Genomic DNA, 16,760 nt, shown 5'->3' on the forward strand with positions numbered 1-16,760 from the left:
CTTATCTGGATGCCATTATGATTTCTACTCAAAATATTTGTTCAACTGTTTAAAGATTTTACTGGCGACAACAACAAATTTGCAGAGTAACAATTGAAATTCCAAAAGAAGCGTAATTAACCTGGCCAAGACAATAACATGCTCAGGCTCAGCACATTTGAGTTTTATGTGTAGAACAATTTATGTTGTCTGTCTGCATAAAATACAAATGCAAAGCGAGTCTGCAGCTCAAATGTTGACTGTATTGTTTTGTGTTCTCTTTTTTCTCTGTTTGTTTTCTGTGTGTTTAGTCTTGTTTTTATTTGATCATTTGATGGCTGGCGCAGCTCTAATTAAACCAATTGGCGAACAAATTTTAATTAGCCAGCGGCGAAAACATGCAAAACAACAATAAAAAGCCTGCAACATTTGCGGGCGCCTGTTTATGCCCCAGATTCGGATATTTATTGGTAAGCAGCCGACAATTGCTTTAATTCCGGCCAACATTTAAAGGCCAATAAAAAAATGATTCGACAAGTGCAATTAAAAAGCTAATAAGGTGAGCCAGGCCAACTTTTTTATGGCCGCGCCATATTTATGTCTCAGCATCAAGCGACGATGCCTTAAGCGGGCCAAGATGTCAGCCATCGGCCGAAATTGTTCAACATTTTTATTTTTTTGTACCCTATAGTCGTAAAAATTGTTGAGCTGGGAGCTGGGAAATAAACTATGTGAAGTGTACTATTGAGATACCCTATTCGAGTTGCTAGACTAGGGTATATGCATTGTGGGTGATCTGTAAAAGCAAACAGAAAAAAGTTGATTAAGATCAGCTCTAAAACTAGGGAATTTACAGGTCTTAGAACTTTTTCAGAGTTCTATTCTATAGCCTGCTCCTATAAGGTGCATATGTCAACCAGACGCCCATTTAGGGCATCTTATAGTCGAGCCTTTACCAGCCATGCTTGACTCCTGTTATTGACCTCGCTGTTACAATTTTATGACATTCTCAAAAGAAATCCCAAGTCAGAATTTTGGCCAACTGCTGAGGCAAGTGGAAAGTTTATAGGCCTAGCTCCAACTCCGGGTTTATCGATGAGATAAAAAGCGTGAAAGGGTTCCGACTCAAGTCAATCAAGTGCTTTATGAACTTAAAGACTTCCAGTGCTATGGATGAGCATTAAAGCGTTGGGAGTGAGGGAGACAATGCTCAATGCAATGCTGGACAGCTGGAAATCTATTAGCAGGCACATTTTATTGATGAGCAACGTGGTCCGTGAACCCAATCGGATCAAGTCAATTAATCAATTTTGGCTGCTAATTTGCTCAGACAATTGAATTTGGCTAAAGGCACAGCAGGCAACAGGAAAAAAGGAGAATGTATTGAGTGGTTGTTGCTGCTGCTGCTGTTCCGCCTGACAAATAAATGGCCATAATAAAATGATAATAGTATTGGCATCAATCGAATATTGATTTGATGGCAACAAGCACTGAGCAAGATACGCCGAGAAGGAGACCAATAAAAGATAAATGCAATATATATACATTTTTCCGTTAGGCAAAACCAAGGCGAGCCGTGCGCATAGCTGCCAGCTGGATGAGTTTTTTTTCGTTCACTCACATGCTACAAAAAAAAAAAAAAAAAAAAAAAAAAAAAAAAAGAAACCCCGAACGGCAAATGGACGCACAAACGCAGCGCCAGCAATTTTCCAATTTAAGCAATTTGTGCCGTCCACCCAGGCACAACACCAACAACAACTAAGAGTCGCCAAAAAAATAGAAAGAGAGAGAGAGAGAGGGAAGAGAAAATAAAGAGAGATAGCACTACATCCGCCCATTGCAATGGCAACCGATGGACAGTTGGAGATGGCGTCGATAAGTTCGACATGAAACTGGCTGAAACAGGCGCTATAAATACAACGTGTAGTGACCGGCTGCGGAACAGTTCATAGGGGGCGGGGCATGCCGGGGCCGGGCAGTTAAATTTCATCTGCCAAATCGCGAGTCCAGCCGCAAGAGTGGAACTTTGTATGCGCTTACAGTGGGGTCATCAAATCCGCATTACGCCGATTAAATGAATGAGACGACATCATAAGGAGCCATCAATAAGGCAATCGATGCGGTAGAGGAAAACAAAATGTTGAACAATAAACTGGAAATATACATAGGATAGAGAAATAAATAAACTAGAGTCAGAAGAGAGTGAGAATCAATTAAATTGCAAAACTTAATTATCTAGAAAATTTAATATATAATTCGAAATTGAATTGGAATTTCAAGGGAATTGCGAAAGGTTGAGCAAATAAAACTGAATGGAATTTCACGGGAAACCCCAAAGACAAAGCAATTTATTACGCACGTATATTGAAAATTGGCAAGGAGATCAAAAAATAAAATGAAGCAACAATTATAGAGATGGAATTTTGACTTACGCAACAATTCTATTCAAGTAGAGAGAAAAAAGAAATGTTTTCAAAATTTCTTTGCCTAGTTGAGTAGCAAAGGGTATCTATTAATTAATCAATTCTCGTGTAGACATTAATCAAAGTCAGTTAACAAGATGTTCTTCGGGCTGCTTAATTAATGCTTTTTTCTCTCGGTCTAGCTGCGTGCCATTGGAGGAGTCACTCAACGGCTGGAGAGTAGAGCAATCGTCGTTAGCAAATCAAATGGATGTTAGTCGCTGTCGCTCTGACAGCTTGTTTACATCCACATCTCGGGAAGTGGGCACTGCGGCAATGGACCTCCAATAGCCCAGCAAACGAAGCAAAATGAGCCTATGCGGGCGCATTCCTCAGCCGATAAGGTCCGCTCGCAAGAGTCGGCTCGGCTTTTGGGGCCAACACGAAAAGTAGTTAGCGGCCAAATGGCTTTTGGTTATTTGGCCAGCCAAGCCACATGGAGTATGTGTGGCCCGCCTCGCTTTCCAATATAGAAAGAACATTATGTCAAAATGCAAAATGGAGCCGCAGATTAAGCATGGTCCATGGCGAAGGCATTAGCCAGGCTGCACACGTGTTGAGGGCTGCCAAATGGCGCGCTCTGGGCTGCCTATGGATTCACATTTCAATTAAATATTTAGAGCCGAAGCCCCCTTTCTGAATAATTCAATACGCAAATCCGCACATTTCATATACCAAAGAATGCTCCATCATTTGCTTTACGTGACCCAAACACAGAGAAATTTCATATGAATTTCGAGTAGCTCTCGGAAAGTTGAAAATAACCAAATTGCCAAAGCTGCAAAGTTGCCGGAATTCTGCATGGACTATGAAATGTATTATGGAAAATGCAGCATAGGTAACAGTGGTAAAAACTATAGGGAAAACTGTGTGAAATAGACCCAGTTGGGAATTATTATTTTAAAAAAATAGCTTTAGTTATTGATTATAATATTATTATTACCTTAATATTTATATGGATAATTTTTTCTTTTGCGGCTCATCTGAATGAATACGACATTAAGTAAAGCAACTTAAGTATTCCACATCAGCTTCAACTGCAAAAGTCCAAAGTCGAAGATGCAAAGAATTTTTGGCGCTTAGCTAAACTGCGTTTCCAGAAGAATATGAATAAGAATAAGAATGAAGTATATAAAAGTCGGCAGAGTCTTAAATCCTGGTTGAATTTGCCTAATCGCTTGTCAAACCAGTAACCCTTAAGGATGTTTTAGTGAAAAATCACATCAAACAATGTTTAAATCGTATTCAATTTCAGTCTTTTGCCTGCCAGACAAATACAACATAATCTGTAAAATATATGTATATGTATAAGGAGAGAACAAAACAAAACAAGGTAATAAAAGCACGAATAATCCGAGTTTGTTGCGCATTTCACACATGGATGTATCAAAAGTGGATGCGGATGCGGATGCGAATGCGGATTGGCGCGGATGCTGCGGCTCTGCTGCCTTTTGATTTGGCCTCTTCCACTTCTTTTTTTTTCGTTTTCTTTTTATTGTGTCACAAAAAAGCCAATAACGACGCATTTTTCGCTGCCGACGCTGATGGTGACAATCACTGACATGCTCCACACCCACATACACATGCACACACACAGACAAAGGGGAATACACATGTGCAAGCGTACATGCCGCCCGGGGGCTTTTGGATAATGGTTTCGTGGCATAGTGCGGACCCACTAGGATGCGACCCATCCGCTCAGCGTTGCCCCTTCCACACACCACCACCCCTTCTAAAAAGCCGTGAGCAAATTTGGCACAGTGTCACACGTTATTGGTTTTGTGTCGCTTTCTAGTGTATCGATTTAACGGCCTGCACGGCGACCCGCTGCTCTGAGCCTCACGGCTCGTCGTTCCGCTGTGGTTTATTTGGGTTCCTGTTTGTTTTGCTGTTCTCGGCTCGTGCTGCATGCACCGAGTCCTCTCTTGTTGCTGCCCGCAGGAAATTGTTGTATGCAAACATTACATTTTTAATGGGACTTCTTTTGTGCGCTGGCTGTTGTTGTTGTTGTTGTTGTTGCTGCTGCTTGTGGCAGCCATTTGAGCAGTTTATCCACGCCAACAATCAAAAAAAGGGGGCGTAACATATATTTCCAAAGCCCTGGCTTGACAAATACGCTCAACAATTGCAGCTAAGCTGCCGCGGATTAGTGCAAAATTTTTGATTTTGTTTACTCGGCAATTGTCACATTGCTTTAGTGTATGTATGTATGTATGTATATCTATGTCAATAATTGTATTTTTGTTTTTTGTTTTTGTTTTTTTTTTTAGCAAACCCGTCAAATAGCTCCCAGCGCTGTTTAGCAAATAAATTTGAAATCTCTCACATAAATTATAAGAGGCGAAAATTTATTTAAAGCAAAATGTTGCATTCCAGCTGAAAGTTTCTTATTGATTTAAATGGCATAAGTAGAAAATATATGTGTTTAATAATTAACGGGAGTTAAGTTTAGAAAATAACTTCAAATAGAATTTGGCTTATTAACTAAGATGCAGAATGGCAGGCAGGGTTTCTATTTCTTGTTCATGTGCCTGGTCATAGGATATTATAGCAAGCTTTGGCTTTACCTCGACATCATTTCGGTGTTACCATTGCAATAATGAAACTTCGGGTCATCGCACAGTCAGACTTGTGCTTCAATTCCATTCTGAATATATCTGTTTCTCTGAGCTGAGTAGACACCATAAATTGAGTGCTGTGACATTAGTAGGTCGAGCGCTAACACAAAGTGAATTCGGTAACAGATCTTGTTATATATTAACATAAACACAGTCAAACAAATAGCCAAGTAACCTTATTGAAATTCTGTATACATATGTAAGCGTTGTGTTCATGTAGTTCACTGATCATACATATGTTTGTGAGCTTTACATACATACATATGTGTGCCTCATATCGATCAATACAAATAACCTATCGAATAAGATCAGTAAGTAGTATACTATAACAAGAGATAGTTAACAAATTAAAGTTCAATAAGAAATTAAATCAATATTATATTATATCAAATATTATAAAATTTTAATTTTTAATTTTAAGTAATAATTGAATGAAGAATAATTTCAATTCAACTGAATGAAGAATAGGAGCATGAACATTTAATTGGTGATTCTCTTATTTTTGGTTAGTAACCACGTGTAATTATCTTTTTTGTAATTGTAATAAAAAAAAAACTCTTATTTTAGACGAATCAAATTGTGTTATTGCTCCAAGGGAGCCCCATCATATTATACATATATACATAGTTGAATGACATTTCATTATTTCAGCAGGAATGCTAAAATACCAATCGGATTATTTTCTGGAAACAAGGAAACAAATGTTTTCTGAGCTCGGAATAATAATTATGCAGAATTCTAAAACATAACATCACATATTTATGTTTCTCACCTCCATCGCTCTCTCTGTTTCTCTCTCTCTCCCTCTCTCTGTTTATTCACTTAATCAATTAAAATTAGCAAACACAAATAATGCCATTACATAAACTAGTTTCACTGCACAACATTTAGAGATAGATTCAAACAAAGCACGTAAAACAATTAAAGTTTGTCAAAAATAAAATAAAAATGTGAAAATAATTAAATGTTTAGCGATGCGCCGCTCCATTTGCTGCAGCACAAATTAGATGATTATTTAAATTCGATTGTTTCACTGGCGAGGCGGACAGCATAATAGGATATGACTGAAATAATAAATTGGGGCGTCGACTGTGCGACAACTTCTCGATATTGTCTGCAGTTGCTGTCCGAAAAGTTTTGCAAGCCAGTTCCAGTTCTAATTAGCGCTCTCAAGATATTCAACACTCAGCGTAATTAAATGGAATTTTAAGCGTTCGGCAGCAGCGTCTTTTAATTACTACCCAGTTGCTGCCGCTGCTGCTGCTGCTGCTCCTGTTGGTGGCCCACACGATATGCAGTTGTTGGTAACTTATATAACTTATAGCAACGGCAACAGCAACGGCAACGGCAACGGCATCAGCAGCAGCTTAAATGACGGCCAACTTTTTGGTAAACGGCAAAACTTGGCTAGCACAAATTAATCATAACTTTGGAGGCTGCTGCTGCTGCTGCTGCTGCTGTGGCTGCCGAATTGGAATGCAATGCGCGTAGCTCACGCCTAGCAACTCTCGTGCTGTTGCGCTCATTCTAGATGCTGATAGTTAGGCCATTGAAAATGTGTTGGGCTTTTCGTAGTGCAACGTCGAGGTGTAGATATGCATATTATTATTAGCATAGCTTCATTTTATTTCAGGTTCGTCGTCGTCAGTCTGCCTAATAAATTTTAGTGCGTCAACGTTTATCAAAATGGCGAAAGTTTCGAGTTGCAGCTACAGTCACACAGTGCTAGCCAAAATAGTCCTTTCACGGTTTCCATAGTTATTTTCGAACTTTTTACAGATTGCCCGAATGCACCCAAGAGCGTCGTTCTATTCCACTTTGAGCCGAGTATGCCGTCAACTAGTGCAGAAATTGGATTACATTCATAGTAAATATCTGCAACCACCGCCTGAAGTCTACTTAACGAACTCGAGAATTTATTTCACTCTGCATTTATGGAGTAACTGCCGCTGAAATTTGAATTTTCACACTGCTTGACTTTTCCTGCTTGCAGTGTAGAGTAACGAGCGAAAGTACACTGCTTGAACATTGAGTACTGGTCGTTGGCGGACAATAGCTATTTGATATGACTAAGCAGTGAAACGCAGGCAGCTTTCAATAGCTATATTAAACGTTCCCACTTAAACCGCTTAAAGAATATAAAAATTATAGGTAATTCGCATCAATACACACTTAACTTTTTGTAAGGTTTTTTTTTTTTGTTGTTTAATTTTTTGTTTCGCAGTAGATTACAGAGAAATGGCGCGTTTTGAGAAACGCAAATTGTTTTTGCAATTGCATAAGCATTTTAAATAAATACAGAATTTAAATAAATAAATAATATAAATAGCTAAGACCTAGTTTCAAGTAAGCACATAAATTAATTTAATTTAATAAGTTTAATTTACTTTAAGTCGTCCAGTCACTGTGCCATCAATTCGTAGCACTCGCCACGCCTTAGACCTCATTGCACTCCAGATACAGCTGGCGACAATCGAAGCCGGAACGCCCTCTGCGTCCAGCATCATACAGGTGCTCGAAGCTGGTGTTGCTGCTGCGGCCAAGCATGTAGCTAGTGGCATAGCTGCAGAGTAAATTATTGACAGATATATATAGTCATTGGTTAAGCATACAGAGAAGAGGTCTACTCACGATCCCAGTTGGCAGAAGATGCTGCTGCCTCCGATTTCACGCACGCAGTCCGTATTGGCATCGCACATGTAGCGCTGCATGCACTTGTCGTCCGCGTTGCGGTAGGTGCGAACGTAGCCCTTGAGGAGCGCAATGCCAGCGACGGCTGCATCGCTCACCGAGTCACGTTTGCCCAGGGAGCGGGCGGTGAGCGAGCGGTGCGAGAAAGAGGTCTTCAGTGCGTCCAGCAGATTCATAACGATCTGTATGAACTGTGAATGGGAGCGTCGAGAGTTGGTAGAAAGTGTTGGTAAGGTGTGGATGTTTGTGTGTGTGTGTAAGAGGCGAGGTAATAGGGAAGCATTAGTTAATTAGTTTTGTGCCAATAACTATGTATATCTATGAATAGCAGTGTAAATGTGTGTGTGTATGTCGTGTAGTGTAATGTGTGTACTATAATTTACATTGGCAACACTATGCAACAAAGCAAAGCTAATGTTAGGTATGTATTCAGAAATAAAGTTTTTTAATTTTTCAACTCCACGGCAAGTCATAAGCTGACAAAAGCTGTTTGATTTCTTGAATGGCTGCAGCAAATAGAGTAAACTGCTTGCAGGCGGGGCTTGTTTTGAACTGCTTGCAGCGGAGTCAAGTCCACAAGCAATAGTTGAATTTATCTGTGCGCCTTTGTTTTGTTGCATAGTGCTTGCTTTTCGTGTGCGTTCGGTGTGTAAGCAATAATGGTTTACCTCGCCAGCTTGCTTGGCCATCGAGTTGACTTGATCTGGATCTCTGGTGCCCAACACGGACGACAGCACAGCCGCCAAGATGCCCTGTGCGAATTGGTTTTTAGGTTGAGGAATAGTAGGAAATAAGTATAAAATGCAAAACAAAATAAAAATAATACAAAAGAAGAGAAAGAGACCAATCACCAGATGAGTATAAATATAAGTATAAAGCAAACTGAAAGCGGCCAAAACACATATCCAAAAAAGTGGCACAATGGCAAAAGAGAACGGCTTAAAGAGTATGACGAATAGGCCAATTACCTGCATGGGAGAACCGCCGTTATCGACCTTGTCGATGCCGTCGCTGGGCGCGCCGCCGCCCAAGAGCGTGTTAATGATGCGCAGACCTGAAAGAGAAGAGGCAATCAATAAAGCCATGCAACTCTTATGTGTAGCGTGCGAGACGTACCCATGGAGATGACATTGGCCCAGGGGCTGCCGCCCAAGCCAACTGAGTTGTCTACATCGTCGGACTTGGTCGGCGAATTGGCGGCTCCATTGAAGAACATGGTCATCACGGTGGACAGCATGTTTGACCAGGTGAAGCCACCGGGTCCGCTCACGGTTTCCTGTATCTGATTGCCCTCGATATCATCCTCGATGTCATCCAGCGCCACCTTCTTGGAGGCGTTCGGCTTCACGGCATACTTGCGTCCGCTGCTCTCGGGCCGATAGACTGGCGACCGCGATTGGGACTGGGACTGGGACTGGGACTGGGATTGGGCCAGCTGTCGCTGGTAGAGCTCCTGCTGGGGAAAGGCGAAGGTGAGCAGCAGGCAGTTGCTAGCCACTATGCAGAGCAGCAAGTAGGCCTGTAGCTTGCGTTGATTCAACATGGCGCTCTGTGTGCGAAATAGAAAAGGAAACAGTCGCATCAAGTTTGTGTCTTCAGTCTTTCGTTTTGCGCATTTCAAATTTGTGCGAGACCCCAATCGCAACATCCACATAACACTTTCACATTGCGGGTTGCTTGAACCCGCGAACGATTCGGGCATGCAAATGAGTCCACAAAACGCAATCGAGTCACAATTGATCCACCAAATAGTGGCCGCTGTGCACGTGCAGTTACATGAAATAGTTGGCCCAAATCATGCGCTGACTGCATGCGTGTTCTCATTCGCCCCCTAGCCAGGTGATATAACATAAAAGAGCTAATGTGAGAGGCGTTTGCCAAGGCAGACAATCGAAATGCCCAAAATTTTGGGTTCTAGATAATAACTATATACAGAATCCATTGTTAGGCTGAAGTCCGACGATGACTTCACACGCCGAATCCGAGCTTCAATGGAAGTAGAAAATATGAAAGTTGTTGTGGAGTGTAATTAAACTCAAAGCGAGCCACTTCCGAGCCAAAAGACAAAACAAGTCTAACTGCGCGCAATTAAAATGCCAGTGTCTCGGTCAAAGCGAACCTGTTCCCCAGTGGCAGAGGCCATATTAGAGAGCCGCTAAGAAAGCGGCCAAAACATACCAAATTGGCCAAGACTGCGCAGCGCGAGGCAAGACCAAGTCGAAGCACCAAAGCCAAAACATAAAGCTGATGTCAAGTGCACTAGAAAATATATACTCTGATTATATACACATACATATATACTTATGTATGTATATCAAAGCAAGAAAGCCGCCGTGCGAGGTGGCAAAATGCAATTAGAGTCATAGAGCTAGACTTCCTGAAACTCCAGTTAACACACACGTAAACACACACATACTCAGGTGCTCGTACATTTATACATATCTCAATATTCAAATGGCAAATTAGCTGCGACTTCTGAGCTGTGTGAGGTGAGGCTGTGCAATCTTTCAGTCTCAATTATCTGTGTGTTTATATATATTTTGTTCTCTCCGCTGCCAGTAGAACCAGTTCAGCTCTAGCGGTTCTTACACACGGCGAGATGACATGCAGCATATTACCGTTAAAATATCATAATGAGAGTGCAGCCGGCGAGCGGAGCAGCTGGAGCCGGCAAGAATGCCAATCGCTCTCCATGGGGCCTGGCACATGCGATTGCGATTGCATTGATTTCCATTTAATTGCCCAACAACCTGTTCCACTCACAAACAAACAGAAACAGGCCAACATAATGGGTCAGCAGCGGCCGGTTCTTCTTCTTCTGCTGCTGTTAGTGCCTTCAGCTGCTAACGGCTATCAGATTTGCCATAGAAATGTAAATTGTTTTGCCCGGCGATCATTAATCAACTTGCGACACAGTTCGACTCATTGTGGATCGCTTTTATAATTATGGCGCCTATGTAAATTTAGAAAGCTGTTAGGAACGTGCAACAGCACTTTGCAACGGCCAACGGGTTCCATGGGAACGTGTCTTTCTTGTGCTCTATCTGCCGGAACGTGAGCCATCGATCAGTGTGTATCGCAACTCATGAATTTGCCGAGAGTTTTCTGTGACGTAAAATGCTTTTACTAAGCAGCATAAATATCTATGGGCGACTAATAACAGCTAATAAATTAATTAAATATAATAATTATATAAGAATTGTATTATTCCTAGCTAATTTCATTCAATTCTCAATTAAGTCTTCTAAGCCTCCCATCATGTTATAACATGCCCATATCATATAAGACAGATTATTTTGCTTCAGTAATGAGCATTTTACACGCATCGGCGAGTTTCACGTGATATATCATAATACATATGAGAAATTGAATTGAATTTTGATTGGAGTTTTGTGGTTAACTGTGTTTATGGTTCATAGTTTTTACTCTCTTTACTGTTAGGCACGCAACTCTTACTTTCACGGCCAGCGACAACAGCAGCTATGGAAGAGGCATTTACTCTATTTAAGTCAGCAAACACAAGTGCAGCCAGTAATAACAATAATTTACACACTTGCGTCGAGTAACCGCAATTAAAATGATTTTTTATACATTTTAAATACAATGCCGAATGGACTTGGACACACAAAATTAGAAAGTGTAAAAAAAAAAAAAGCTGCAGCAAACGAAGCACACGTTAAATGCCAAATAGCAGGAGTTAACTTGGCTGACTTGATTCAGGTGGGTTCTATGGTCAATTAACATTTGATCTGTCTGCAATATCTGCGGTCTGTTCGATATGCGTTTCATTTTCAATGTGGTCCAAAGTCAAAGCTGAGAAAGTCTCTTCGTGATTTGCGACTCGACTTGCGCCTATATATATATTTATTTTTTTTATATAGGTATGTGTGTGTGCGGTTAGACGCTGATTCATTCTGTGAGAGCCAGATTATCTCTCGCTTGTTGTTGCCGCTGCTCATTTTCGGTTAACAACAGCACAGCGCTGTCATCGACTGGTTTTGCGCCAAGAGAAACTCGAATGTGAGTTTGTATATACAAACGCTCGCGTGTGCTTTGTGGCGTTTCACTTTCTTTTTGGCCAAGAATTCGAGTACCTTCAGGTTTATTGACCACAACAGAAATACGATTAAAGCCGTAAAACTAAAAGTTAGTCAGCCGAAGGCGCAAATCCCGTTCGTAGTTAAATCTTTTTCTGAACTTTCCAGCAAGTTCGTGTCTTAAGTCTTTCGTTTCGCTGAATGACCAAATGGCGCAGTGCGACGTGCGCGGCCTAACGGCACACTGTGTCGCATTTCAATGCGATTTGGAAAATGTGACATTTCTGTTCACATTTCTGATGAGTTATTTTGTAACAGGTGCCAGCGGGTTTCCAACACACAAATGACGCAATCCGCTGGGCATAATCGAAGAGCCGTTTTAATTTGCATAGCTATCTATTTTTCATATATAAATATAAACACTATATATACTATATAAATATAAACACTATATTCATATAGATTAGGCCTTGTCAAGTTTAAAGGAAAGTTGCATGTGTCATGCAACAGCTGCAGCTGCAGTTGCAGCAAGTTTACTTTTACCTGACCCCAATGGGCACGTAACACTTAAGCGTCATGAAAGCAGAACCAATTGCAGCTCGCTCTACTATTATTATTATAATAATATTGCACTTGATGCCCAAATTGCAACTGTCACGATTTACCAGACATTTGGCAGAGATGGAACTTTTTAAACTTTAAATGGAAATTAGAAAATGTCATGAAAATTGAATAGCTAGAGATGATTGAATATGAATAAACACTTGAAACGGAACTTTTAAAAGTACATTTATATAAATGAAATTCTTGCATTAAAATTTAGATGTTAGAGAAATTGTATAAAAGCAATAAATAAATAAATTCTTTTTATATTTATATACATATATATTTTTAATGACAATATATATAGTAAAGAAGTTTGTGACTTAGACCCTTAAACATAGAAATATATTTATTATAATATATTAATAAATTGCAGTGTACATTGAAATGTATAAATTTATATATTTACTTTTAAATAAATATATATATTCATTTATTTTTTTCTCATATGTAGGAGCTCAGCTTTATGCATTTTCTATTGATATTCAACTCATTCATTCCTTGCTATCACTCAGTTTTTATTTAACATTAAAGACTTTATAACAATTATAAATTAAATATCTCAAAGAATTTGAATAGATGTTATTCATTAGACAAAAAAAACACACTAAATAATTATTATTAATATTTTGTGGTTTAAGATAATTAATTCATTTCTTTATTTTAAATGTATATATTTTATATTATACTTATTTATATATATTGTTTATATTATATTGTTAACTTAAAATTTATTTAATTTTTTTTATTTATATATTTATTTTATATATTTTAAATTTCATTCATTTTATTCATTTATTTATTTATTTATTTTTTTTTATTTCTATATTTATTTTATATATTTTAAATTTCATTCATTTTGTTTATTTATTTTTTCCGGCAAATACTTTTTTTCTTCAATATCCTATTAACGACAATTTAACATGCCTTTTTAAAAAGCTTATTGAAAATATTTTTTCCATATTTATAAAGAATATGATATTTAAGGGCAACAACACTTGCCGTAGGATTAAACTAACAAATCGATTGAACACGCTCCGAGCAACGTAAAGAAAAACTTTCACCTCCAACTGGGCAACAACAACACAAACAACGATAACAACAACAACAACATACCATGTTGACAAAGTAGAAGCCGCAAAATGCCAAAGAAACGAACAACAATAACAACAACAAAAGCCACAATCAAATGTCTTGCATGAATGAAAGTTACAGAAAGACTTGCTTTAGGCTACGCTGAAGAAAAAAAAATCAAATATATAAATACATATAGATATACATATATATATATATATATATATATATATATATATATATATATATATATATATGGAAGTCAAAGTCATGGAATTTGTAAGACAAATTGAGCAAAGCAATGTGGTTAGAAAATGGGTTAAGGCATGCGACAACAAGAAATGTTTAGTTAGTGAAAGAGAGCGAGAGAAAGAGAGAGAGAGAGAGAGAGAGAGACTTTATGCCTTTTGTGGGCAATTAATAATGAATAAAACAATCATTGAATCCAGCATCGAAGTCAAATCAAATACGAAGCCCCAAGCAAGGCGTTAATTGGCATGCCAAAAGAGCCACAAAAATGAGTTCACATATACACACACACACACACACAGATAGTGCTGCTGCTAAGGTGCGGCCTTTGAAATTCTTTGGCCACACATTTGGGTCAGTGGGTGCCCCGAAAAGTGGCTGCCACTGCAGCTCGGTGCTTGGCTCTAGCCCCACTGCACATTTCCATATGGCTGTCAATGCGTGCGCCAGCTACAAATGGATCCCTCTCCTGCCCGCCCCGCCTTGTGACCAGCTCCAATGCCTGCCGTTGGCACGACCAGGTGCTACTCGCTTCGTCTACCTGTCAGTTTCTTAAGCCCGTTGCGTACGCTTTGTTTGCCTTGGCTTTTTCATGCAAAGTTGTTAACTCGCTATACAAAATAAAACTTCTTCATGCTGGCCACTTTAAAGAATTTTATGCTTCAGGTTCTGTTATTTTGTTGACCCAAATATTCGTCTGGCAGTTGCTGTTATTTCTTCCAGTTCCATATACAGCCATGGCATCAAGCCTAGCCAAAGCTGATTATTTGCATTCAACCTTAATCAATTGGTCAAATGCCAATCGAACATGAAATTAATTTAGACTGTCATTCAATATAAATTGGAAAATCATAATCTAAGCAGTCGAGGCTTTTCCTTTGCTTGCGAGCAAGTGTTGAGTTTCTATCAAGGCAGACTTAATTAATCAGATTAAAATAATATTGGACATTAGATCTGATTAAGTATGCATAAAGCTGCAATTTGAATTAAGAATTAATTATTTCTGAAGCTGATAAGGAGTTGATCTATTTGCTGAGAATGTGTGCAGAGGTAAATTGTTGTTCAGCAAATTCATTTTAGTTTCACAAGTGTCTCAGAAAAAGTTGACTAAAGACAATTTAAATAAATATTTAAAATATTTTTAAAAATATATAAAAATATTATTATTATAATTTCGATGCATATAAGCTTTTACCTATATGTATGTAGATTGTCAACTTTAGCAATTCGCGATTTGCTGCTCACCTGCGTTTCTGTTTATCTCTTCAGCTAGCGTACAGTTAATTAGACGCTGTAAGTGTCGCAGAGGCTAGTTAAAACAACGATATTCACAAGGATCACGCAGCTTCGTTCAATCTCTCGAAATTTCGGGACGCACGATTTGAATTGCTCACGCGATGTTCGAAGAGGCACAATTCACCTGCAGCACTGCAATTGAGCACCACGGTAATAGAGTTTGAGTGTAATGTTATTTTCTTCTCTATCTCTTTTCTTCTTTCTTTTCTTTTCGTTGCTCGTCAAAACTTTCGTTTACTTTGAGATTTCACTACGCGTTTGGTTGTTGCTGCTGCTACGGCTGCTGTTGACGTCTGAAACGGCGATCGCCTTGAACTTGCCTTTTTATAGCCTGACCCATTTTCCCCAGCCCAGCCAAAGAAATGCAGCGAACCGGCCGCGCAGCCAACATCGGCTGCGGCTGCGCGACAGCCAACTCTGTGCGAAACGCAACATGTTCAGCTGCCAACATGTTGCGTCTGCGCAGATGCGTGGTCTGCGCTGGGTTCGAGCGCGTGCAATTAGCTGCCCTCTTCTGGGCTGTTGTTTATTGCCGCCCCTTTTGCGACCTGTCTACCTGTATGTGGGTGATTTACCGTTCAGCTGTTTACCTGCCCAGCTCGTCTTGGCCAAGGTTTCCTTTTCATTAGCCGCTGCCAGTTCACTTTAAGCTGTGTTTCTGAGCAGCTTCCGAGTCTCTTTGTTCCAGCCTAACGAGCGCGTACTCAATTACTCATCCGCCTTTTGTTGGCGGCAGACCGAAACTAACCTTGACTAGGATAACTTTTACAATGTTGACTGTGACACTGATGACTGATTGTGCTGATTCATGGGTTAAACACAGACGAATTTCAATAAAAGAAGAAGACAAATAAATAGTTGCAATATGTTCGCATATGTATATATATTTTCTAAGAAATATCTTTCAAGATAATGAATTTATGTAGGTGAACAAACAACATTCAGATGAGATTGTATTTCATATTCAAATGAAAGCTCTTCACTGTTAAAACTAGCATACTCTGTCTTAAAAATTTATTAAAAACAATGTTACACGAGAGCATGCTAGAAATGCGATGAATGTGCAAAAGCAATTCAAGTGAATGAAATGCGAAAACAATATAAAGGATTTTGTGAGCTAAGAAAGAATTTGGCCAATAGCAAAACAGGCCAAACGCAGCGGGTTACTGCACATCTAAGCGTATGTGTGTGGGTGTGTGTCTGTGTATGGTTGGGTGTATTTACCGAGCGATGCCGGTGCTTGCATACAAATGTTGTAAGCCATGGACTCAATCTGGCCATTCGCCTGCTTTGCTGCTTCTTACACATTTGTGTCTGTCTCAGCTTCTTCTTGCTCGTGTTGTTGCCCCCAACAGTCGCACACGTGCAAAAAAGTTAAGCCGTTCGAGCAAAAGTTTTCCAACAGTCAGACGAACGGACAAAGTATTGGAGAAACCCCTTCGAACGCAAATCTGGAAAATGCTAAGCAAAAGAGAAAGAGAGAGAGAGAGAGAGAGAGAGAGAGAGCGAGGGCAAATTCACATAGACATACACGTTCGACAACTAGTTACATTTGTGTGTGTGTGTGTGTGTTTACATTTAGTTGTATTCGATTTGCATAGCAGATTTAAAGCAACTTTGAGAAAGGGGTCAGAGCTGGGCTGGCTGGCAACCGAAATCAATGGCAGCTCTGCGGGCCATCAGCCTCTGCTGGGCGAGCAGGTGGGCGGGGTCGGCGCTTAAACGTCTTCCATGTTGGTTATTAAGTGGCC

General features: G+C 39.7%; 1 protein-coding gene across 4 annotated transcripts; it reads right to left on the reverse strand.

Moving 5' to 3' along the window:
• Positions 1–7,240: 7,240 nt before the first annotated feature.
• On the reverse strand, positions 7,241–15,314 carry LOC6574475. 4 transcript variants are annotated; one of them, XM_032733881.2, is made up of 6 exons: positions 11,207–11,314; positions 8,867–9,299; positions 8,719–8,804; positions 8,419–8,502; positions 7,691–7,941; positions 7,241–7,622 (listed from the first exon to the last, which is right to left on the reverse strand). In XM_032733881.2, exons 2-6 carry the CDS (start codon positions 9,291–9,293, stop codon positions 7,496–7,498), a joined length of 975 nt encoding a protein of 324 aa, XP_032589772.1. In that variant the 5' UTR covers positions 9,294–9,299; positions 11,207–11,314; the 3' UTR covers positions 7,241–7,495. The 4 variants fall into 4 exon arrangements, with proteins under 4 accessions (XP_032589772.1, XP_032589771.1, XP_002000521.1 ...); XM_032733880.2 differs by lacking the exon at positions 11,207–11,314 and adding an exon at positions 9,929–9,952; XM_002000485.3 differs by lacking the exon at positions 11,207–11,314 and adding an exon at positions 14,959–15,314 and having other exon boundaries at positions 7,242–7,622.
• Between the last annotated feature and the right edge of the window lie 1,446 nt (positions 15,315–16,760).

The sequence above is a fragment of the Drosophila mojavensis genome, unplaced genomic scaffold (assembly GCF_018153725.1).
Source record: "Drosophila mojavensis isolate 15081-1352.22 unplaced genomic scaffold, ASM1815372v1 contig_231, whole genome shotgun sequence".
In the NCBI taxonomy this organism is placed as follows: Eukaryota; Metazoa; Arthropoda; class Insecta; order Diptera; family Drosophilidae; genus Drosophila; species Drosophila mojavensis.